At 38.2% G+C, this 26,061-nt stretch overlaps 1 protein-coding gene across 1 annotated transcript; it reads left to right on the top strand.

The window, feature by feature from the left end:
• The first annotated feature begins 996 nt into the window (after positions 1-996).
• Positions 997-14,763, top strand: LOC309577962 (receptor-interacting serine/threonine-protein kinase 2-like). The gene is made up of 12 exons (XM_082290267.1): positions 997-1,062; positions 3,260-3,425; positions 4,268-4,421; positions 4,618-4,773; positions 4,914-5,062; positions 6,878-6,927; positions 8,023-8,184; positions 8,532-8,617; positions 10,022-10,084; positions 10,375-10,540; positions 11,412-11,564; positions 12,832-14,763. Exons 2-12 carry the CDS (start codon positions 3,274-3,276, stop codon positions 13,149-13,151), a joined length of 1,611 nt encoding a protein of 536 aa, XP_082146393.1. The 5' UTR covers positions 997-1,062; positions 3,260-3,273; the 3' UTR covers positions 13,152-14,763.
• Positions 14,764-26,061: the final 11,298 nt, after the last annotated feature.

Below are 26,061 nucleotides of genomic sequence, written 5' to 3'. Positions count from 1 at the left end.
GATGGAGGCTCTGAAACCTGAGTGGCCCATTAAAGAACTGCATTATGTACCTGGTGAGGTTTTTTTCTAGCATCTGGCTTGAACCTCTGAAGTAGAGACACCTGCCTATGCCACTGGTGGTTATCTGCCACTATGGAGAAGAATTTGTCTCTATCTTCATAACTGACCTTCAAATAGGTGTAGGATTCTAACTGACACCTCCTCAGCCTGCTGCACCTGCCGAAGCAAGGCTGGCCCTCTCAGCCTCTCGCTGTAAGGGATGTGCCCCAGGGCCCCATCTCGGTAGCTGTGTATTGTTCCTCTCCAGTTTGTCAACATTTTCTTTGAACTGAGGGCCCTAAAGCTGACTCCAGTATTTCAGCAGCAGCCTCACCACTTCTGGGTACTGAGGCACCGTGACTTACCTCACTTTCCTGACTGCATTTCTAAAGCAGCCCAGCATGTAATTTTCTCCTCTTGTGATGTGAGCATGCTCCTGGCTCATGACCAGCTTGACTTTCACCCTAACCCCTACATCCTCTTCAGCAGGGCTGTTTGACAGCCAATTGAACCTGACTTCTCTGTAACTCGACATTACCCTATGCCTGCCCACCCTCCTACCAGAAGCCCCGCATTTATTTCCTCTTTTTAGATCAACTTGGCTTAAAAAGTTTGCGGGGTTTTTAACGTGTGCTGTCAGCTTGACCCACTGCAGAGATCAGTATCAGCTGCGCAGTCTGTCCACAGCTCCACGAAATTCCATACCTGGGCTGTATCCAGTACGGTATTTTACACTGTTACATACCTTTCCCTCTTGGTATTCCTTGTGGAAGAAGCAGCTGTTCAACCTCTTTTTCTGTAATCACTCTCATCAGCAGTCACTAAAGAGTTACAGTTTGTGTATCTGACCAGGAAATGTTAAATGTTTGCAGGCAGCCAATAAAAGCAGAGATCAACAACCAAGCTGACTCACTGGCAGGAAAACTCGAGCTGTGCTTGAATTCGGTTCAAAGCCAACTCACACTTGGTATCTACAGCAGTTTCACTCCATCATTCCATAGTTTTATGTCTGTATTTCCGGAGGTAAGTTGATTTTTATTTCCTGTTTCTTTCCATGACACATCTGTATATTAACATAGTTTCTCTCATAGTAAGGAAACATCTTTGCTATGAATTAATTTTTTAAAATTACTTTATAATTAGAAACTTGAACTAAATGGCTTTATAGCAGTCTTCTTCATGCCCCTGCCTGCACAGCTGGGGGAGGATGGCAAAGTTATCCAAGACTTTCAGTGTCTTACTAAAAAATAATGCAAACCGTTTCCTTGCAAAGGTCACTCCTGGAATATTGATTTTGGAGTTTGATGGTGAGATTTTAAAAGGATCTGGGAGAAAAAAACATTCAAAAGAGCAGAATTACTGAAATAATGTTTTGGTACCTTGCAATACAAAGATGTAGTAACTCAGACAGGGTGAATGGTGCTTAGCATGTTGTGACATGGTTTGTAATGATAAAGATTGAAATGATTTCTGTTTCAATTTTCAAAAATTTCTAGTTTTATTAGATTTTGCAAATCCAAAATAGGAGCTGATGATTAGCTTTAACTTTTATCTAAGTAGCCAGTTAGCAAGAGCTTAAAAAATGCTTATATTATTATTTGATTCAATTTTATATAAAACTAAATGCTTTCAGTAATGGCTTAGGTGGTAAAATCATTGTTTGATTTTCCTTGCACTATAGTTGGAGTTGAGTAAATAATTTTGGCTATTTAAATTATTACTTATTGCTGTATATAATAAAAATGAGACATAATTTTGCTTCTGCCAGCGTTTTGATTGCCTCCTTCATATTCAGGATTGGTAGATTTGTGTGGTCTGTCTTTAGGAATAAATCACTCATTTAGAAAATTATCTTCATTCAGAGGAACCCTTCCAAATTTTATGAAATTGTTAACTTGTCAGCCTCATCTCTTTTTTTAAGGAAACTCTCAGAGAAGCACCTAAGGCAGTTATTGCTTTCAAACTACAACAATCTAACAAAAAGCAAAAAGTTCAACTGTGCTTTCCTACCAGAATCAAATATGGTTAAAGCTGAACTGGTAAATCAGCTGCTGCTTTTTGCATTTTTATTGTGGTTAGAGGCAAAACTGAGCTTAGATTGTGAACATGCCTGCGGGAAAGAGACTGAGATTCACCAGCAATAAAATGTTCATGAACCAGATGCAAGATCACAGGCAAATTTATCTTCAGGCTTTTGTTTCTGTTTTATTTGTGGAGAAAAGGTTATGTGGACTTTGAGGCTTTCTGCATCCCCGGAGCTCTTCTTGTAGCGCACATCTAAAAGGACACAGTTCTCACTCAACAGTCCTCCACAGCTACTTAAGTGCCCTCATATTTCCTTTTCTAGCCCTGCTCTACTGGACCTCAAAGGGAGTATTCCAGTTGGAAGAGTTCTGACTCACTGACCACAGATGTTGCAGTAATCCTTACCAATGCCATCTGTTTTATGCCATCTATTATCTTAGATTGCTTGTTTTCCTCCTTTACCATTCCCTTTTTGGCTATTTCTAGTCTAATGGAGCTTCACAGATGTAAATAGTACTGTTACTCACGTAGTAACAGGGTGACACTTTGCGGAAGTTGCCTCTAATCCGTGTGTGTTGCCATGCAAAGCGTGGGAGACGTGCAGCTGGCTCTGGAGAGGTCCCAGACAGACACTGTACTGCTCAAATTAGTGGTGGCTACACAGACACAACTCCATTTAGCAGAATTCTGACAGTTCACAATAGCAGGAATTTTACCTTTTTCTTTCCTTTTGCATTCACATATGATATATTAAAGAAGATGTGCAAGAATGATGCAGAACATGCTGACATGAGTTATTGAATAATTGCCTTTTTTATTAGAAGTGGAGAAACTATTTGCCTGGCATGCAGCTATAAGATGTTAGTTTGTTGTCTACATAATTCAGTATCACATTACAATCACATTTTACATTGTAAATACTGGTCCACTATTTCAAAGACGTCAGATAGAAATAATGATGAGCAATTAATTAGCACCTTGTAGACTCAGATGGCAAATTATGGTCCAGACACCTCTTTGCAATTAGGGCATTTTTCCTCTCTTTGTAAGGAAAGTCTGACACAAAGTGGTGAAAGGAAGGCTGTTGGATTTGTTATTTAGGAAGTAAGGGGTGGTGCAACTTCACTGTGCTTTGGTAATTGTGACAAAAAACCCTCTTAAAACTTTTTTCTTTTCTGTCACATTTTCCCCCAAGCCAGCCATCAAGAAATGGCCAATCCATTACCTGTGGTAGCCCAGGAAGATTTGGAAAGCTTTACCTTGACCAGGACAGGCTCAGGCTTTGCACTCAAAGCCTTTCATATTTCCTGGAACACTCCCATCTCTGTGAAGCTGCTGACCAGCCAGGACACTACGGACAGGTACGTGTCTTACCTGCCCAACCAACCACGCAGGTGGGTGGCACAGACCTGCAGTGGTGGCACCAGAACAAATCATGGCATATCCAGGATCACCTGATCCCCAAGAACATCTCCATTCCTAGAAATCTTGACTAGCCAAGAGGCAACCTGGAGGCAATTTTACTGAGAAACAAGCTCTATGGTTTTTTACAATTTTTTATAAAGTAGAGCTTAATCCTGAAGTCAATAACTAATCTACTCTAATAATGTCTACAAACCCTGACGAGTAACAGCAGTATGCTAAGGTGTTGTCTTTTTAGAGGTCCCTGAAGAGACCTCAGTTGAATTTAATCTAAACCAGCTGTACAGACGAGAGCAGGGGAAATGGGAGGAGGGAAGGTGACGGCCAGGGTTACAAAGCAGTGAGATGTGCATGGAAAGCATGGAAACACATCATTTCCTGGATGTCACTAATAGCAAAAGAATACAAGTTCTTGGGAACAGTAAAGGAAAAATCCTTGTTTTATTCTTAATCTAGCATTTCATATACTCCAGCTTTTTCCTGCCTTCACACTTCAATCCTGCTTCAAACTGTGCTCTTATGTTCATATTAAAGCATCCAGACATCTTTCATTTTTATATTAGAAAAATTAAATTTACTTTATATGAGAAAAATACACTACACTACAACTGCTTCATGTTCTTGGAATTGATTGGAAGATTATATGATACTGGGTTTATTGGATAAATAACACTAGCTTGTGCTCAACCATATGGTTCTCTCTCATTTCCACATCCTACACTCTCATCTCTTTCTGAAGTTCCCCTCAGTCTAACCTGCCTCTAACTTGTTTTTTTTACAGGGAGTGGAAGTTGCTACTTCAGGACATAGCAAGTGTCAGACACTATGAGTCTGAACATCTTCTGCCTTTCCTTGGGGTTTACCAGTACCATGGACTTGTGGGGATAGTGACTGAATGGATGAACAATGGATCCCTCCAATCCCTCATCCATGAGGTAGATAAAAGATGTCATCTTTGAGATGATAAAAGTAATTACAAGATCAGCCAACAAAGAACAATCAGCATGTAAATTATGGACAGTAGTCACAATCCTTTCTTCAGTTTCTGCATTCTAGTTCTGCTTGTTGTCAAATGAAAATGTGAATAGTCACAATTTCACACTACTGAAACCTGTATTTTTTGTTACCTAGCATCAGCTGTACCCAGAACTTCCCTTTCCCTTACTCATAAGGATCCTGTCCAATGTGGCTGAAGGGCTGCATCATCTTCACAGCCTGGAACCTGCTCTCTGCCACTGCAGCCTGAAACCTTCCAATGTGCTTTTGGATGTGCAGTACAGAGCCAAGGTAGGAGCTTCTACTGTTAGTTGATTAACATAAAATCTAGTGATTGCCCTACTGTTGCATATATTGATCTTAATAATCAACATTTGATACCAAGACTTGTTATATTGTTCCTAAAATTACTTTCTCTCACGTTTCCATAGATATCAGACTATGGCCTAACCAGCTGGAGGAAACAGCAGCTGATGTCAGACCTGCAGAACTGCCATCAGAGAAACTGCCAGGATTTAGTGTATCTCCCTCCTGAAACACTTGAAGGAGGCCTCCCTTCCCAGGAAGGTGATATTTACAGGTGAATGGAATTTCTAAGGGCACATCATACCTAGTCCATGCTGCACTCTACAATGCTGCCAAAACACTTATCTTTAAAGATATTACAGTAAAAATGCCAGACCTACATAATGCAGTAGGATAGTATTGCACATGGGGCCAATTACAGCGTGAATTAAATTTTAAATTCCCATATTTGGTGAATAAGATACCAAGGTTAAAAACTGTTCTCAAAGTCAGTCATATAAATATTTATATAATGGACTTAAATGTTTTGAAAGTGTAACAGCTGCCAAAACTTTCAGATATATTTAGAAGCCTCATAACTGCTTCACACAGTTTATAAGTGTGAACTGCCATTAGCTTTAGTTTCCAAAAGAATTGTTTATGCCTAGATCAGGCCCAGGTAAAAATAAGACCTTTCCCTCAAAAGGGTCCTATTAAGGTCCTATGGAATCTCTGCTGGGATAACTTACTGGGCCACTCAAGCACTCATACTTTTTAGTGGCACATGACCCTTTTGGGTATGTTACATGCACTGTGGCTGCCTCAATAAATCAGAGGACCTCAAATTGCCACTGGTCTGGATGGTCTGGATGGACACACATCATCCTAATCAGCACACAGAGCTGTGGACTAATATTACAAATAACTTTTAAGGAGACCACTCTTCTGATTTCTGAGCTTTTGTGAAACCAACAAATTTAAACTCCTGCTTTATCATCACAGAGGCAGGCTCTAAGATGAGTCAAATAATTCATACACTTGAGGAGACCTATAAATGATGTGACTAATCTCACGCTGTTCACAAACACAAGTTTTGCACAGGAAAACTGGGGCCTTATTTTCAGGTAGCATAATTAATTTTCCAACATTGTATTAATATATATTATTTAATGTATATATGTATTATATAGTACCTTATATAATAATATGCTCAGATGTGACTCAGGTGCAAGACATAGATGTATATCTGAACATTGGTACAACAGAGAAAACAAAAATTTGTGTCATACATGAAATACAAAGTACATTTAAGTGACATGTATGTCCACATTACATTAATACTTTCCTAGAGAGCGCAAGTAAAAGCACTTCCAGATTTTTATATGAAAGTGAGGCAGAAGAGGGGGCTCTTTTAACCACTGTAATCACTACAGCAAGATACATAAATAAGCAGATATGTTTATCCTAGAACCACCTCTTCCCCTTTTGATTGCTTTGCTTCTGACTCATCCATAGCCTGTTTTTCTCATCCAGCAGCCTTCTCTTTTCTGCCTTTGATTGTGAAGATTGATATTTTTATTAAACCACTGTATTTTATACCATCTCAGTTGTGGGTTATATGTATAGATCTATGATATCACTGCAATTATTCCTAGGATGTTAGAAAAGGAAAAAGGGACTTGGAGCCCCATCAAAATTTGCTGAAGAAAATAGAAACATAGTGCATCAGAATCAAGTTTTTGTAGATTAACTGATGTGCTTGTTGGTACCTGCTAAAAAGTCCAGTTGATATTGAAATTACTTGAAAACAAACCAAAAATGATAGAGAAAGGAGAACAGAACGTTACAAAATTCACAAGATCAAATGGAAATGAGATGGTAACCTGAGAAGTAATTCTGATTGAACCTATAAACAATAAAAACCCCTCAACCTGATGATTTTGTAAGAGCAACTTAGTTGAAAACTGAAAAAAGATCCCATCAAATTAGAAAATACTTGGATAGACTTTGTCTTGAAAAACTCCTTTCTCTTAAAGCAATAAACTTGCTCTTTGAAATAACATAGATATAGATAGCAAACTAATGAATGCTCTTTCACTGTTTTTTTCAGCTTTGGAATCCTGTGTTGGGAGAGCCTAAGCAGAAGGAGACCTTTTGAAGGTATGTATTGTTCATGTCAGACTTTGTGCTGTCCACATCTTGTCCACAAATTCCTTTATCATAGTGAAATTATGATACAAACACCACTGTCTTTTCAGATGTCCCTTTGCTTTTTCTTACTGTTACAGCACAAAGCTCCACATTACAGGATGTAAATATTAGAATTCCTCACCAAATCCTAAATGTTTCCAAAGAAGCTGCTCTTTCAGAAGGTGAAAGGCAGAGCTTCTTCCCCCACTAGTATCATCAGTCTGTGCTTGATGAAGCACTGTCACTGAGTTGGGTTTTCCACGTACCTTCAGTGAGAAGGAGTATCACTTCATATTTGTCAGCTGGAATTCTGAAATCAGTGACAAGTAGCTAATTGAATGAGCAGAAAACTCATTTTTACAATTGCCTATGTTTCAAATACCAATCCAGAAATGGCAGTTCATGATGAATTATCTTAAGGAAGCAGGGAATCTTACTTTCTTAGACGAGAGTATGAGCAGTTTTAAAGAACTCAGTTTGCAAAGCATTGTATAATAGTTGTCACAATCTAGGAATGATCCCTGTTTCATGGACATCAGCAAGGGCTTCTTTGCTATGGGCTTCATTCTGCATGGAGAAACTGATTGAAGGACTCCTGTATTTTACAGACTGAGGATCTTTGAAAAATACTGCATGCAATAATATCTAAATGCCCATACAGCTTATGGCTGCCATCTTGAGGCTGCTCAAAGTAGATTTTTTTTTACAATTCTTTCGTTCTGTTCTCATAATGCAAGTGTAAGGCTTTATATAAAACTTTGCTTAGAATAATAACATGTATTCCTGAGGTATCCGTGCACATAGTTTACAGTACAAGTTTATATAACCATTTGTGACTCAATATTGGACAGAGTTCTTTATCCTGAAACGTCCAGTTGCAATAAGGAGCTATAGCTATTATTAAAAGTTAGCATATCCACTTACAAGAGCATTAATATATTTTTCCTTTTTAAAAAGCAATCTTTGTTTTAAAACACACAATACGACTTACACTGGATGTCATTTTAAGAAAGTTCTGAGGTCTTTAATATTTTTTTGGCAGTGACATTTTCCTTTAAATTGTAGGTCAAACAACCCTGCTTGATGTTTTGAGAGGAATCTGCAGCAGTTTGCGGCCAAGCCTTTCAGAAAAGTTCATACCAAGCAATTTGCCTGAGAGGAATAGACTGTTGAACCTCATTGCTCTGTGCTGGCATCAAGAGCCAGATTATAGACCACATACTGCAGGTAACGTTCAGGATTTGCTTTCTGTGCAAGATTTGTAATGGAGACAGTTTTTATAGGAACATTGTGTTAGCACTCTGAACAACTGAAGTGGAAGTGATCTTTAGATTATCAGACTACCTTTGATGTTTCCTCTAACCGAAGCTTCCTACAAGAAATTGACTTATTTGTCTCCAAAATTGTGTTTATTATAAAGTAAAGTATGAGGTGGAAGTTGTATTAAACTAATTTCCTCTAGTTCATCCCATTTCTCAATATAATAGTAATGCTCGTTGCAATATGACAATGCCTAAATATATACATTCTTCCATACACAATATGTTATTTAAAATGCTTTATTACTCCTGCAGAATGTGTAGACCTTCTAAATGGAGTTCTGACTAGTATAAATAAGGAGGTAATTTCTGCAGCAATCTACAACTTGATGGATGCAAAGGTCAGTGCAAAATTTCTTGTTCTCCTACAATGGCATTACTTGATTTGTTCAGTTGCAATCTTTGTGATCCAAAACCACGAAAGGTTTTGTTCTGATTGTTTTAATGGACATGCCAGAGAGCTGGAGAGTACCCTTTGGCACTACAGGTTCAGAAATTGTAGAATATATATTGTGAGGTTCTCTAGAAAATGAGTCAATTGCTACCTGCTATTTTAAAAATATGATAACTTCTTTCTAGTCACCACCTGGAGTCAGACTGGCAAACCCATGTGAGTGAGAACAAACATCAGCTCAAGTACTGCAGATTAGGGCTAGAACCAAGGACAAATTTTTTTGTATGTACTGGTTAGAAACCATTTAGTTCAAAACCTGAATAGCATTTGTACCTGTAGCAATACCAGTAACAGCCCTGCTCTGTGCTCTTCACATAAAGCTAATTTGATATATGCTTACACTGCCATGGGAAATCTGGCACAAATGTGACTGCCACAAACATAGCTACATCCTATCTAGTTAACTTAGGCACTGAGGGAAAACAGTGACACACGTGTTTTGGCCCTTGGACAAAGACTCTGACTCTAGCTGGAGTTACACAACCCGTGCTGTGTTGTTGGTTTCATTCCTGTGTGTTGTGTATATTGATGCACGCAGGATTATTTCTGTATGTTGCAATCATACTCTGGGCATACAGAACAGCCTTGATGAATGTTTTAATAGGCGGCATAGTTAGAGTCAAATTAATTTTTACTACTGTTGAAATTTATTTAAGATTGTACTGCCGAATATTCCATAATCTAATACTTCCACCTCCCTTGAGCAAGGTTTTATATTTTAATTTGTTAAATTGTGAAGATTTATTTTTTACTGAGCATTATTTATCGTTCAGACAACCAAACTGATAAGTCCAAAATTACTCTGAAAATGATACTGAAGTTTCTGGGAAATTGATTGATTCACAACTGTTGGAGTATAAAATCTAAAAAATAGTTTAACAAATCTGCTGTGGATGTACAAACTGGAAAAAAGTTACAAGTATTGACACATCCTAACTGCAGACAACTTGGCACACTGAACACAGCATGGCCACGCTGTTTGGCTCCTTAAAGGAAAACATGTTATAGCTAGCCCAATCTCTCTCAATACAGGCTTATTTTCACCTTCCCCTGCATGATTCAAAACTGGGTTTTTAAATAAATTTGAAACACCAGAAACAGTAACGGGGTAGAGTTTTGTCAGATTCTATGCCTGTTCACTCTGTGCACTTCACTATGACTATATATGAGCATACCTTACAGGATAATACATATTGTCAACATAAGTTATGTTAGTATAAATTGTTGCTCCTGACAGCTGTGAACGGAACAAACCACGTCTACACTTACTGGAGTTACTGTTTTCTTCCAGGAGAGAGCGCTTAATGCATGCAAAGGCTCAGAAACGTACACATTGCAGAGACACAATGCAGAGGTGAGTTCGTGGCACAGGAGTCTTCTGAGTACTTCAGCGACTTATTTCTCCCGACAGCCCTGATATAATGCAAACACGTGGGCAAAATGTTCCTAACAAGGATAACTCCATCCAATAAAACCCACTGCTTTACCTTGTTCAAAGCAGCTCACTCTGACACTGCTCTTACAAAAACACCCCCCTCCTCTTAAGGTTTGTTTAGAACCTCTCCTGTTTAGAAAAGATTTTGGAACAAAAGTTTCCAAGAAGATAACACTTCTCTATTTTGACTCTATTTTGATCTCTTTCAGATCATCTGTCCACAAAAAGACAACCGCTTAATCAGCAAGAAAATTCCTCTTGTAGTGCCAAGCTTGTCAACAGTTCTACTTGATAGCAGTGCAAATACTGCAGGAAGAGATAATATTGAGATGGGTGTGTCAAATGCTACCCCACAGAATGCAACAGCAACAAAAGGTCACTGTTTTGACTTATATTCAGGTCCAGCTGTTATAAGAAAAGGACAAATACTACTCGTTGTTCCATATAGAAATGTAATTTTTCATGTAAAATTGTCACCTCTCAGAGTAAAGCTGTGCTCTCTACTGGTATCATCTGAAGCATGAGTTCACTGCAGGAAACCACAGACACCACAAAGCTTTCCACTTAGATGTATAGATCAAAAAGGCATTTTTACTAATTTTTTTTTTAGAATACTGAGCTGTAAATGTCGATCTGCCTTTCTCTCACACATCAAATACTGCCTGTTGCTTTTGACAGAAAAAGTCCCTTCTGGGAATCACACTGCTTTGTGCCACCAGGAATAACTGTTTTTTTTTGTAATCTGCTAAGAAAAGGAGATATGTTTTAAAAAGGCTCTGTTGCCAGGAGCATGTGAATAATTCCTGATAATCACTGTTCCCATACAGATAACTTCCTTTACATTTCCAATGTGGGTTTGTCCTATCTAAGTGTTTAAATTTGTGTCAAGAAGAGATTGTACTTCTCATGCCTTCAGGTACAAAAATTGAGACATCAGAAGTCAATTCACTTGTAGCAACATCTGCATTTCCAAACATTTTAGTTCTGATCAATAGCCATCAGACTTATGAACAGAACAAAATGTTCCATAACTTCAATAACAAATTCCTACAGACAGCTTAGAAAAGTCAGAAGTGTGTAGTAATACACGCCAAAACCTTCCTAGGAATCATGATGTATTAACAAGAGCCAAAGTAATCTCAAGTCAGTCTTCAATTCCTGTCTCCTGTAGTTGCTGACGTACATATAATGCTTTCTTGTTGTTCAATTCAAAGGTCTAATCTTGCTCATCTTAAACTTTTTCTAGATCACCCAGGCTCTGAGAGTAGAAAATCAAGCTCCTTTTGCACAACTCCTTTATCTGGTTCAACTGCAGGCAAAGAGAGCAGTCAGCATAACTCCCCAGCACTGGCTCTTAAGCACAGACCCCAACCAATGCACCTTGGACAAGCAGTGACAGGTAAGGCACCGTTTCCAGTTTCAGCTGGCAATATTCACCTTGGCCAGATCTTAGTGAGCAAATTGTTTAAAATTTGGAGGACACAGATATTTCTAAATTTTATGCACATTTTCAGGTGTTTATGGTGATAACTGATTCTAACTTGATACAAATGTCTCTCTGCTCGTGTATAGCTGCTCCTCTGTTCTTAGAAGTTCAGGCACTGACCACTGAGAACATTGGCTTGTTCTTTTATTCCAGGGCCGCAGTGAGGCTGAGAACAGTTCTGAAAAGACCATAATAAAAATATAAAAAATATAGCACACATTGAATGTGAAATACATTAGTTGTTTAGGTCTGCAATATTTTTTCACAATCATAAGCTGTGTATTGCATATCTCCACAAAAGTAGCTATTGACTACAGAAACAGGTGACAGGGGACCCTTCATCCCCTCACTTACATGGTCTCAGGTCTTCCTGCAGAACAGAGACAGAAAGGGTCAGCTTTTCATTTGTGAAGACCCTTTACCTGTGGGTGAATCTTTGTGAGGTTTCTTTGCTAAATTTTTGCAAGCTGGCCTGTAACAGTTATCAACCTAGCTGGCCATCCTTCTCCATGGCAATTTACTTGAGTGATGACATAATTTCTGGATAAATCAACAGACCAGACCATGCAGGAAAAGCTCAGCACAGAACTCTCCTGACAACAATCAGAAATCAGAATGGCAGAGGCATGTTCTCCAAAGCAACATGGCTTTTGGTTATTAATTTTCTCTCGGTGTATGGTATTTACCATACACTAAAAACCCTGATGTCAGCACTAGGTGTTCTAATCACCTTGTGAAGAGAGGCAGTACCCAAAGCTCTCAACCCTTTCAGTCAAGAGTATTACTTTTCTTATTAGTTTGGTTTTGACATATATTCACTTTCCCAGTTTCATGCTACATGTATCAGACACTCCTACTGCCCTGAAGCACCTCTTATCTGTTCTTCCACCTTCACAGGAAGATTTCTTATCTGTGTCCAGCCAAGGTGCTTTGCATAAAGTTAAATACAGATGCTAGATGAATAGGGCAAGACCTGAAAATCAAGTCCATAGACTGATCTTCACGAGTTTCAAACACAAGATAAAAATACTTTCGGACTAGTTCAAACACAGAACATAAACTAAATCCTCCTCCTTCCTTCCTCTACCGAGTTTGTATTTCTGGTGTTGATGCTATCACTTGCTTACAACTTCTGGAAGAAAAAAGCACTTCATCTCATTTTGTTTTCTTCTCACTCAAGGTCCTTGCTGCAAAGGAAGCTGCTGTCAAATTCTTTCCTGCCAGAGACAAACCATACTGAAGTGCATGACAGAAGGACGCCTCAACCATATCCTCGATGTGCTTCGCTCCCAGCAAACCCTGTCCCGAATGGATTATGAAACAATTACCTCGTACCCCACAGTGACTGGGCGGGCTCGGGCACTGCTGGACACTTGCCTTTGCCTTGGCGAGAGGGCAGCACAAGCTGTAGTGACTGTACTTTCAGTGAACAAATGTAGTCCTCTGGGACAAGTCATTCATTGCCCAGACTGTCCTAAGGTAAACAGGCTGATGTTGTGACTGATTTTTTTGCAGTCTGTTGTATGCATCTGAGCTCTAGTAATTTGTGATGGCAAAGATTCACCTTAGTTTCTAACAACCCATTGACTAAAGTCAATTCTTCCTACAGCCCATTAGTTGAGTCCTATAGTGGAAAAAGCTAACTGGACTAAAAGGTCAAGTGAACCACTGCCAACAGAAATTGCCAAGACTGTTCTTTTGGGTCTCAGAGATGGGAGAAGTGCAATATGTGCCAGAGCAAACAGAGTTCAAGTGAGATAACACCTTATTTCCTTGACTTTTTTTAGGAGGGAGGAAAATGAATTATGACGTTTTGGAGGTCACACTATGGAAGAATGGCTGTTTGTAAATCCTTCCAAATAAGGATAATAAACAACAGAGTACTGGATAAGGAGAAAAAATTTACTGCCTTTCACGGAGCTCACATCTCAGACAGCTGTTAGAGTGAAAGGTTTCAGAAAATCAAGAACTATTTCTTCAGTAAGGCCTTAAGGAAGACTTGAAGGTTTTATATTATGCATATAAATTACTTCAGTTTCCTCAGAAATGGTTATATGCTCTGAAAATCTAGCAGTACTTACAGCAGTACTTTGGAGAGGTGGGACTTCTCATTAAATGGAAAAATGTTAATACCGTACATCCATGTTTCTCTCTAAATATGTTTGCAATTCAAGTGTAAAATTAAACCAGGCAGAAGAGGTGCCAAGCTGATAATTTTGAAATGGTGGTCCTGCTGAACTGTTGTCATGGTTGTACTCAAATGGGAGACAGCCTGGGAATACTGGGAGGCTTTCCTGCTCTGGCCTGGACTTACCCATGGTCACAGATGCTTTGCAGCATCCTGTTGCTGCTTGAACTCATCCTCAGGTCACGGACCTTTTGACTTGAATTCACATGGAGTTCCAGTCTGTCCAGTACAGCAGCACAGAAACATTGCTGTTATCCAAATGTTCCCAGGCACAGTCCAGTAAGATGATAAGTGGTACAGCAAGTAGTGAAAGCAACAAACCAGCCACTAACAAGCACCAGACACTTGTGTACAGAAGGCAAACAAGCCCCGTGGCAAGCACAGGAGTCTGTCAACAGCTAAACAGCAATAGCAGCTATAAATGTGATCTAGCACATTCCAGTCAAATCTGTTGTTACCTTGAACCCTTCAAGCCTCATGCTGCATGTTGAAAAGAGCATTTGTCATTTAACCCCAGCAGACAGCTATGCTCCACAACAGTAAAGTGAGAAAACTTGTTGGTTGAGATTCAGGCAGTTTAACAGGTAATGCAAAAGCTGCACACAAGCAAAGGAGAACATGGAATTCATTCACCACCTTCCCATGGGCAGGTGGGTGCTCAGGCATCTCCAGGAAAGCGGGGCTCCATACCACATAATGGTTACTTAAGAAGATGAATGCCATCACTCCAAATGTTCCCCCCTTCCTCCTTCTTCCCTAGCTGAGCATGATGCCACATGGTCTGGAGCATCCCTTAGGCTAGCTGTGGTCAGCTGTCCCAGTTTGTCCTATCCCAGCTCCCTGTGCACCCTCAGCCTCCTCCCTGGTGGGGTGAGGGGCAGAAAGGCCTTGGCTCTGTGTGAGCTCTGCCCAGCAATAACAAAACATCCCTGAATTATCAACACTGTTTTCAGTACAAATTCAAAATACAGCCCCATACTAGCTCCTATGGAGAAAATTAACTCTACCCCAGCCAAAACCAGCATCATTTGAAAGGGAAATAATACGATTCCTGTCATTATAATGAAAATAATGATATAAGGTTATGGATTTTTAAAGGCCCAGTGGGATTTCTTCGAGCTTCTTGGCACAAGATTAAGATGAGAACTTGTTATACCATCTACAGGTATTTCAAATGCAAAACCACGTTATTTGTTCCTTTATGTCACTTTTGTACTCTCTGCAGTTTCGAAGTTGTCATTGAATTCAGTAGTTAGGCTGATTGCAACTTTAAATGCAGTAATGATGTTTAGTTTAGGCACACTTAAGAAATTTGTTACATCAAAATTTCCAGCTACGACGCTGCTAGAACAATAAACATAATTTTTTTTTTTTACATAACTTCACTGAACTTTGAGACTGCCTTGAATTAAAATATTGTTACAATTAAAAACAATGTCTATTAGAATACGTTGACAATAGTTTTGCTTATTAAAGGAGCTAAACATCTATTTCACAGCTGAATTTTTTTTTCAATTTGCACTTTAAATGGGAAATTTCAACAGTCTGCTAAAAAAGCATGTCTTGCTTGTGAGGAAAGGAACTACTGTCATGGTGTATTACCTGTTTAGAAGGCATAAAATACTCAGTAAAATATCTATTTCATCTAAAATATCTGTGTTTATCTAAACATTCCCCTGTAGTTACAGACCTTTAAAAGAGAAACCAGCAATACTGTTGAAACTTAATATCAGCTTTCAAAATCCTTCCATTTAGTTTTTCTGCTGGATACTTTATACTTCTGTGAAAGATGTGCTGGCTGGCACGCTATGCTGAATTTTTGTTGTGTTTTTGACACAGAAACAGTTTTGGCTCTTTTCTAGAAACAGCTGCCTACTTGAGAATATAATTTGATGTCAAACCTAAGTCCACTCTTAACTGTTAATAGAAGAATCGTTATCAAAATAGTGTGAGCACAAGTTAACTCCTTGTCCAGTGCAGTATTTTTGAAGGGATGCTGCACATTTGTTGAAATGAAACTTCTGCTGATATAAAAAGTTTTGATACAAAACTAAAATACAGTGACCTGGAACTAACATCATTTTTTCTCACCACAAGTACATTCTCTCATACAGCCCCCTCTAATGTTTAAAAATGTCTCATGTTGGTCACTGGTGTGAAATATCAAACTGCTGAAAGCTTATGGTATTTTGCTCCTGCCCAAGCTTGTTCATTAGCTAAGATTTCTATTGTCCTCACCTCTGTTTTCTGCAGTTGCCTTGACATTACAAAACAATGTAGAATAAATGGCACTGAGAAGGAGTAAAGATAGAAGAATCAAACTGTTCTTTAGTATCTATGGGAATAAACAAGGTTTGAATGTGAAGAACAACTGGCGTTGCAGGAAGGAAATATAAAACATGGGTATCTCTAGAAAACAGCAAGGAGAATAATAAAACAAAATCACTTCAGGACTGATCATACAAACTGATTAGTAAAACTGTTGCAGTTACTCAGAAAGACAAACCTAGAGTTAATAGATGTTAAAAATTACTAGTTGTACAAATTTTATTAAGCTATTTAAATTTATTAAAGAAATGGTAAGTAGAGTAGGCAAATGTTCATTTTTCTGACTTACAGAAATGTAATTTTCTTCTTGAAACTGGTTGCAGCTATCTTTGGCTGATTTGCAAGAAGATGACTGTCCCTTGCCCTTTGTCCTATCTACACCACACTTTTATCTGAGATGGGACAGTTTCTGCAATGTAAGAATGTCTGCACTGGAATTTGTTTGAAGTTGATTTGTGGAAAATTATTCTGAGGTACTGGAATGAAATGTTTAAGAGATTAGTCCTTCCAGCAAAGAGCAAGACAAGCAAGGCTATAAATAACCCTCAAAAGTTGTTACCAGTGCCTGTTAAAAGCAGTTTAGAGAACATCAGAGGAAGATAACAAGTGCATATTCATAAACTGCTAATCTACAGAATTTCAAAAAATGCATTAATGGACTGCTAACATACAGAAGAATTTTACACCACATAAGTAGTCTAAAATGTACAAAACCTAAAGTACTAATGAAAACATACTAAACCTCAAGGGTTCTTACTTTATTGTTTCAAGTCTGAATCCAACATAACCTTGTAACATTCTCATGCTTACCCAGGTTTAGTCACTCAAGCATCACATATGAAGATTTGTAAAGGTTAAGTGCATAAATAAATACTTGCAGGCCTGGTATGTTAGGGAAGGACCCAAACATCATCAAGGCAGGCACAGAAAATTTAGATTTCTTTATTGCTATTTATTGATTTCAGTGCTATACAGCTATTAACTATGCTCTCCTCCAGTAATACATGTTGTCTCCAGGACTGCTGGGGTCTTTCATGCCTCAGGAAATCTTGTCTTGCACTATATTCCCTTTCATTCTTTTCCTGCACACAGTCCTGCCCTGCCCTCCTCCCCTTTGCAAAACACTACTGGTGTGCAAAAGGCCCTAGCATAGTTTGATTTTGTTCCTTTTCTAGAGAAGCAATCCCCTCATGGCTTGCCTGGAACTACATTCCCTTAACTGAGCACATGGTTGATTTGACAGATGGTATGTCAGCTGAGTTAAACAAAACTCCTGGACTTTGAAGGTAAATCCACCATAAATTAAACTACTTTACAAGGTCTGAAAAAAACATATCTAATGAGATATTTGGGTTACATTAAAGTCAGCACAGCTGCAAGAACATATTAATCGTAAGCATTTTGCTTAAACCCAGCAAATATGGTAGATCAGAAGCTCAGACATATTATTTCCAGCTCTTGTGCTGATATGATTTGTGATCAGTATTTCATTTCCTGCCTTTATTTCTCTTTGCCAAGAATACATGACAAGTAATATTACAGAAATGTATAGCCTCAAACTGCCATTTTCTCTGTGCTTTAAGAATGACCTTTCTTCTTTCAGAGAAGACATGCATCAGTTGAAGAACTTCTGGACTCCTTCAACCAGGATGAATTAAATGGCAGTAATTTAGAATAAGAACTTGTTCACCCCTTGAAATGTGATAACATTCCAAAGTATCTCAGTATCTATTTCCAACTTCTGTACTTCAACTTTCCACAAAGCAAAAGCAATATTCATGCAAGCAGAAAGCATGCCTGAATTTCATCCTTTCAGAAGAAACCTGGCTGTACTCCAGAGTACAGTTAGTCCTTTCTGTACAGTTGGTCCCTTCCTTAGATACCAAGAAAAAAAGTGCCATATTAGTTAACAGAATGACTTCTAACATTAAATTTGTTGTCCTTTGGCCAAAAAAAGAGCTCAAAGCTTTTTTTCAGTTCATTAGAATGTTGCGGGGGAAGAGGGGGAATGAGAAAAGTGACTAAGGAATACACCTGGAAAATACAAAAAACCCCCCAGTTGTATGAGACTTTTGACCTTGTAACAGCTGCAAAATATGTTCCCAAGAAAGTTGTTTCTATGCCACTTCCATGTGCTGTGATAGCCTCCTGCCACAAAAGAAGAGGAAACTGGAAAGAGAACACAGTGAGGTGAGTGCCTGCCGTGTTCGCTTGTGTGTGCAAGGCGCCGAAGGAACCATTGTTTGCCACTTTGTGCAGGCAGTGTTTTAGCAGAACAGTGCTCAGCTCTGAGCATGGACTGAGGAGAACCCAGAAGCTGATAAGCAGTGAGGAAACCTGATGTTAAGGACAAGCTGATAAAACTGTGTGTGTTTGGTTTAGCAAACAGGAGATGAAGGGCACACGAAAGAGTCTGGAGCAGAGGCGCTGAACACGCAGTGAGGAAACAGAGTACCTGGTCTGTTCTTGTGCTTTGTCATTCTGGACTGGCTTCCAAGCAGGGGCTTAAATAAGATTTAAAGGCCCTCATGAAGACAGGCTACCTCCCCACACCCAGAGAAATTAGCGATATTCATGGAACTTTCTTTTACCTGAGCAAGAGTTCTTTAGTTGACAAAATTAATGCAAAGAACAGTGATTTGCTAAACCTTTTCCCTCAGCCTGTTCAGTTTATTTATGCAAACTACAAACATTTAAAGTGATTTAAGGAAAAAGTTAATGTATTTTGCTGGGAGCTACATAACATGAATATTTATAACTGCCCTGTAACTCAATCACTATTTATTCCACTAACACCTACCTGTGAAGTCATGGGCCTGTTAGCAAGTCAGCTGTCAGGACTACGCACTAGAGATAACTTGAATTAAAGTGCCCTGGAGATTATTTCCACCCTTTAGAGTGTTGCTATGAATTCTAAAAAGAAAAGAAGATTCTCCTACATTTTTGCTTCTCAGCAGATCATGGTTGGTCATCTTCTCTCAACTGCCATGAAAATGTTTCCATTTTTATTAAAATGCAATTTTTATCAAGCAAGGCTTCTGTCAATCCATTAAATGTTTGCTGAGAGAGCCACTTTGCATTAATGTATTTTCTTCCCTCTTTTTGCATGAAACCACAGGAACATTTAAAAAAAAACCAAAACCCTCATGACATACAGTGTTAAAATGCAAGTGAAATAGTAGAAAAAAAATTAGGTTGTTACTTGTGCTGAACAGATATGACCTCACACAGAAATTTGATTGTTTTTCTGATAAAGTGGATGTCTCAGACAGGTTTAACTAAACCCTGGATGAGACTAAAAGATTTATAGCCAAATAAATATTTCAACTCAGGGAAGCTTTCTGCAAAACAAGGCATTGCTCCACTCTCCTCCCTTCTGCTCTGACTCCTGCAGAGCTGGTTCAAATGCAGCCTGGCAACTCTGGCTAAAACCTTTTCTCTCCACTGAAGTCAATCATACGCTGATATTCAAACCTGCAGATTTATTTGTTTACAGAAAACTCTTACTTAGGTAGAGAATTCATGAAATATACAAGGGAGGAGAGATTTGGATGCTGTTCTATATTATGTCTTTCAAAACTAAAATGACATTTAATTTTCTATAAGATATATACTAGCATTTTAACTCCCCAGCCGTTGCATTTTAATGTGTTTGGTAAGATGTTTTCCTGTATGCTGTTTTTACTAGCATATCAATATAGCAATTTAATTCATCACTAAAACCAGAGAAGCATTCAGATTGAAAAGACCTTTAAGATCATTATGTCTAACTGTAACCTAACACTGCCAGGTCCACTGCATTCTTAGCTGGTCTGAGACTATTTATTTTGGCTTAAATCTGATGGTATCTGTCAGCTTCCTCACCCAAATTAGACCCCATCAGTGAAAGCTGTCATTTCTTGTTCAGTGTTCTTTATGTCCATCTTCAGTAGCAGGAGAAGGAGAACCCGGCCTGTGGCCAGGCCTCTCCTGCTCATAACAGTGCCAATTAACTGTACCAGTTGCTGTGCACAGACACAGCTGCACAGGGAAAGGTGCACTCTCGATTTGAGACTTCCAGATATGTTTGGGCATGTAGACAGGATTTTTCTTGTTTGTTTTTACAGCTGGCTATTTAATCACAGATGTTTTTCTTGGACAAAGGAAGCCTTTTCAAGGAACAAAATAAAAGGCAATTATCAGGATTTCACAGCTGTAATTTTACTGTATGCTATATATTGGATTTAACTCCAACAGCATGCAATGCGGCTGCCTCCCCATTGTTTCAGTACAACCACCTAATATCAGTCTTTGGGTTTTGTTTAAATGACACAACCTCATGATTATCTACAATGTATGTAATTCTAGCATAGAATAATCCAAAATAATAATTGATACAACACTTCAGTAATAAAATTTGTCCTTTGTAGTAAGGACAAATATAGAGTTGTTCAGGTAGTGTGACACTGAACAACCTACGTGACCAAGTGACTGATGTGCAGGGTGAGGACACTTGCAGGACTCCAGCCATAAAGTTTGTTGCATGAGATGACACTGATGACCCATCTTAACAAATAACTTGGCCATCACCTATAGTTTCAACATAAGCTGAGGTCTTCCACATTTTCCCATACCAGTGACCCTGAGGTAAAAATAACTCGCTGACCTCCAGAGTGTAATATGACACACGAGGTTTAATTCCCTTTATCCTCCTGCCTAAGCTCTAACACTGAAGCCCAAGTGTTTGCTCTCACTTCACTTACTCTTTCAGACTCATGTAAAAGTAAAGACAACAATGTCACCAACATCACCAATAAGTGATCATGTCTCATAAAATCAATGTTACTGGTATTCAGAATGTTTGTAACTTGTGGGATCTTGACTGAGAAAAAATAGTACTAAAAAACCCAGCAGTAAACTTTAAAAAAAAAAAATATTTTCTTCCGGAACTAAAGTATACCCATAAGTGTCTGAAGCACAGCTTTCAGTGTTTTCAAAAGTTTGATATATGGCACTTCACAGTATGTGACTGGGAAGCTGAAAAGGCTTTTCATAGTTCTGGGGATCTTGCATAACTTGGGAAACTCTTGGTAGTTCTTAATTAGTCCACGATGATTTGCTCTGTGGGACACTGCACACACCAAGTAATCAAGAGCCAAGTGGGGAACAAAGGAGCAAAGTGCAAAACACTCACAAATAGCCTGCTGCGAAATTATTTCTGAAAAGTTAGCAAAGTCAACCATCATTTTAATTTTAGGGCTGGATGCCTTCTAATATTAGCAAAGAATGGATTTGAAATTGGAACAACTATGCTGGCAGACAAAAGACTAAACCCATTAATAGGGCTATCCTACTTACTGCAAAGGCAAATGGACTGGCAATAAATCCCTAATCTTAAAGATTCTATTAGCATTAAGATATTTTACATCTCAGTTCTTAAGGTGTACTTTTAAATAGTGAGACATTCTGAAAATCTTCCTCATGGAACATGTAGTCTTGGGCAAGAACTGAGTGAAAACTTCAAAGGTGTTCTGAACTTATATTTGTGAAACAACATGGTTTTCCTTCTTTTACAAAGCTTGCTATACAAACTTCTGAATTAGAACTTATTTGTCACTCTAACCACATGTACACGAGTCTGTTCCCCTTAGAGGCAAAATGTATCAGGTCAACATGCATTGGCAAATTTGATTGCACACACTGTGTAGAATCTGTACAGAAAGGTCTTTGAGATTATGTTTTGGAAAACTTTACTTTTAAAGACAACCTGAATTTGGATCAATTACAACTACAGAATCCCACAGAAGTCTGAAAGTTTAGGGAATAAAGGCTGTCCTTACTGTCTGTTCATCCAACGATTGTTCCCACATTGTAAAGTACTGTGTTATTTTAAGTTCTCTAAATAAAACGGCAGAGAAATTTTATTAAAGGTCCAACTTTATTTGTACTGTACAAACATTTCAGGGTAATTCATTAATTAAGATAAAAGTAATAGGAGTACAGTAAAAGCAAAGATGGAAGAGTGGGATCAGCACTGATGGGGTTGTACTGTAACACACTGCATTCAAAGTAGCTCTGCTAAGGAACATCTGGTTATATTTAAATGGCAAAGTTTGGACACAGCATGATAACACAAACAAAATGATGACATTGGCTTCAGCCTCTAGTAACCAGCTGCTCGCAGAGTGTCAATGTAACTACTGCTGAGCATGGTCAGAATCTTCTAAGCTTCCATACTCCTGCTTTTAATCAGAGAGAGACACAGGAACCACAAATATATCAAAAAAGGACTTACAACAACACAGGGGAATCTATAACAGAAAGGAACTTTGCTGTTTTGAAGAAAGTCTGAGCAGTTCTATTAGAAGGCCAGAGTTACTTAAGATCAAAAAACAACCCAACCCAACAGATGTCTTTAAACTGTCGCACCCAGAAGAAATTTATTTAAAGGCTGTTGAACTGGGTTACAAACATTATAACTAAGGACTTCATATTTTTCAATCACAGTACCCACATACTAATTTGGGACCGGAAACAAGAAAAAAACACTTATTCTTAAGATGCTATTTTTTACAGCTACAAATCCTCCTTAGTTTGTTTTTATACATAATCACTTTTAATAGCCTTCAAAGTAGACATGGACAAAGACCATTATCTTTAAAAATCCCTGCAACATTTTAAGACTCGGTGAAACAATGATTTTAACTTCCATGTTGTTTTTCAGGAAAATGAAGACTGCAATTCACTCACTCTCATTAATAAATAGCCAGATACTCATGAAGTTAATTCAACATAGATAAGACAATTTGTATAATCTATGTTGAATTTATTCAAAGGGTAGGGTCTCAAAGCTGAATGATTTCATTGTCTGAAACATTAAGTCAAACCATCTGTTTAAAACAAATATACGTACAAGGGACTATTTTTTCCAAATAATCCCCCCAAACTGACTGGGAAAAACTTGATGTATTGCACATTCCCCTTGTAATAGAGAAGATTACATGAGCAAAAGAAATGTAAAATTAAAATATAAAGTTTGTGACATTAATCACAATAGTGATAAAAAAGTCCTAGAGACCTTTTAAGTTTATCTGAAGACGGGGATTTTTTTGCTATCGTTTCTTAGCCCTTCTAGCAAAGTTAACATTTGAAAACTTGTCCATGCTTTAGAAGGTATCTATTCCCACTTCTGCTTTGCAGCATGGACAGCACTGAACAAAACCAGCTTGTAATCCTGTGCAACAAAGATATGTAAAAGCAAATAATAAATTTTGGTGAGATTAGATGAGGCAGTGAAAAGAAAAAGGTATCTGAAAGGCAACAGAACCAGATAGGACAAATAAAATTAAAAGATGGGATGTCAAATCTTATTTTACAGTCTGTTTTAAAAAACTTCAGTGTAGAGAAACAAAGTTTTCCATAAAAGAAGGACTAATGTTAATCTTCAGAGTATTTAAATAACTGCAGTTGGGCAAGACAGAGACATCCCACAGTTTCTGTTTCTTAAAGAGCTATTTTCCACTACCTCCTCCTCTGCTCCTAGCTTGCTCCTCATTTGTATTCTTGTGATTATAATAGTAAAAAAAAAACCTTCATCAAAGTATTGTTTTTTGCCAGTTTGGTGAGCAGAATTGCCTTACAGAGGGGACTGGACAAGTGCCAGAGCCAATCAGATGCTGAAGGCCACCGGAGTAGGAGGAGACATGCAGCTAGGAGCAGGGGAAGGTAAATATAGAAGCCTAAATTTAGACCCTTTCCTTTAATTGCCTAGCACTTTAGTGCTTGTCGTCACTCTCATTTGTAAGTCACATTTAACTCTGCTTAAACCACCTAGAGCAGAAATTTGCATGATGGAAAGATGAAGGTAAAAAGAAAGGGGAAAGGATCAGTGAATTTGTTTTTGTAAACAAAGTCATTCAGCTTTAACCAAAGAAAAGAAACAGGTGCACTTACACTTGTTTTTTAACTGTTTTTCTCCTGAAATACGTGGTTGACACTGTGTTTGTTGTTTGAAATGATTATGGTTGAAAAACTACCAAAAAATAATCTCTGCTTTTAAGTGCTTATAAAAATCGTCATTTGCTGGGATCTGGCTGAAGTCCCAGATTTACTGTTCCTGAATGATTTCACGACCCCTGTGAGTAATTCCTGTGTGCACAGAATGTACATTTCAAAAAAAAAAAACCATCAAGGTGGTCTCAGGACTCACTCTACGTGGTAGAATTTCAAAAGGAACCAACATAAACCATCAAACACGTGGCTGGCAGCAACATCTCCATCATAGTACCGTAAGTTCCAAGCTGCAATGAGTACTGCTGACGGACACACAGCACCCCTTCAGTGCTGACCCTTAAGGAGCTCAGCACACACTCATTCTTCCATTAATTAAGTGCATGAGAAACACATTCTTGGGGGACTTAACGCTGTAAGGATATGCTTAAACTCACCCTGCACACCAGGATGAACTTGTGAATAAGCACGAAGATGATGTATAAGGTTCCAAAATCACTTACATTCAATAGCTATTTTTACCTTGGTTTTGTCATGTTCTAAAACCATTTAATGAATATCATGTGGATTCAGTTTCCTGTAATCTGATGCTATTTCAATTTGGTTTGGTATTTAATCGGTTTATTCTCCAAGATTTTTGAGTTGAATTACATTTTCTAAGATGTATCTAAGTGGCAATATTAGCCAGACACAAAAAAGCAGATAGGGCAAAACTCACAGACTTAACCAAAACTCAGTCTTTGTTCTCATTAGCTAAAGGAGGTAGATCTTAACTTGATTAAATTAGTATCAGATAAAACCCTAGTGGAAACAAAATCTTTTTTAGCTGTTTTTCGTCTCCCAGCACTTACAGACACACTCCTGTATAAACATAACTTACCAGTGGCCATTTATGGAGCATCAGGGATGAGCCATACATTTTATGTAATCTGTAACAAGAGCAGAAATAAAGTAAGGAGTCCAGACTTACATTTCACTTCCATAGAAAAATGGAAAAAGTTATTTATAAAAGATGAACCTTACCAAAATGGACAAAAATATCTGTCTGGATGATTATTCTGAGGTTTGCGTCTGCTCACTTGCAAACATTTTAGAAGCATTGTCTAGCCTTATGATGCTGTTGTAACTTGGATCTCTCACACCAACCTCTACAGTGTTCTAAGTTTTCATCATTCAGAAGAGGAACTTCTATTTTGAAACCCTCAAATAAGCACTTTTTCTAATAAATATTTTTCGAAGTTCTAAAGTAAAATGTCATTCGCTATACTTCCAGTATATGCCTAATAATTTGTTTCCTATGTCTTGTCAGTTCTCATCTATTTCTTGTTCCTAAAGGCAATTTTATAATTAGCTCATATTTTATGAGTCCATTTTTTTGAGAATGCTGTCTTCAGTAGATTCAATCATGAGAGAGTTTAAAAGGCAGTCTAGCAACAACTGAAATCAGCTGCATCTTTTACATTCACACTCAATTCACTTTTTGATTAATGTGCGAGACGACTGTTGCAAATGCCCATCTATCTACCTGAAAATCCTGTACTACAGAACACAGAGCACTAGCACATTTGGAGCAATGACTAAACACTATTACCACCTAATGACTGCTTTCTGGTTCATATTATCTTTGTAACAACAATCAGTTTCATATTGTAAGAATTTGATTATATTCTGGGGATGTCATCTACTTTTTTATCTTCTGTCAGTGCTCTGTAAGTGGCTTAAAAACAAAGAAGTCGCCTATCAGGGCTGTTAAGCTCCCAGAAGGCAGCAGACTGGTTTTGTTTGCTGCTTTGCAACACTGTCAGTAGCTTTAGCAGGTAATAGATTTAGTATAGTTTGTGTTTGACAAAAGCCAAACAAAGAGTTGAGACAAACTTAATTAGAGAGCTGAGATGATCAGGCTCC

The sequence above is a fragment of the Coloeus monedula genome (genome assembly GCF_965178545.1).
Source record: "Coloeus monedula genome assembly, chromosome: 13".
Taxonomy (NCBI): Eukaryota; Metazoa; Chordata; class Aves; order Passeriformes; family Corvidae; genus Coloeus; species Coloeus monedula.
This window is presented reverse-complemented; position numbering and strand designations above follow the sequence as displayed.

What these genes read in the sequence shown, in the direction of transcription:
- LOC309577962 (XM_082290267.1), top strand. Translation starts at nt 3,274, where the DNA reads ATGGCCAATCCATTACCTGTGGTAGCCCAGGAAGATTTGGAAAGCTTT. An exon ending in TCCAATCCCTCATCCATGAG is followed by an intron (nt 4,422 to 4,617) that starts GTAGATAAAAGA and finishes TTTGTTACCTAG; the next exon opens with CATCAGCTGTACCCAGAACT. An exon ending in ATGTGCAGTACAGAGCCAAG is followed by an intron (nt 4,774 to 4,913) that starts GTAGGAGCTTCT and finishes ACGTTTCCATAG; the next exon opens with ATATCAGACTATGGCCTAAC.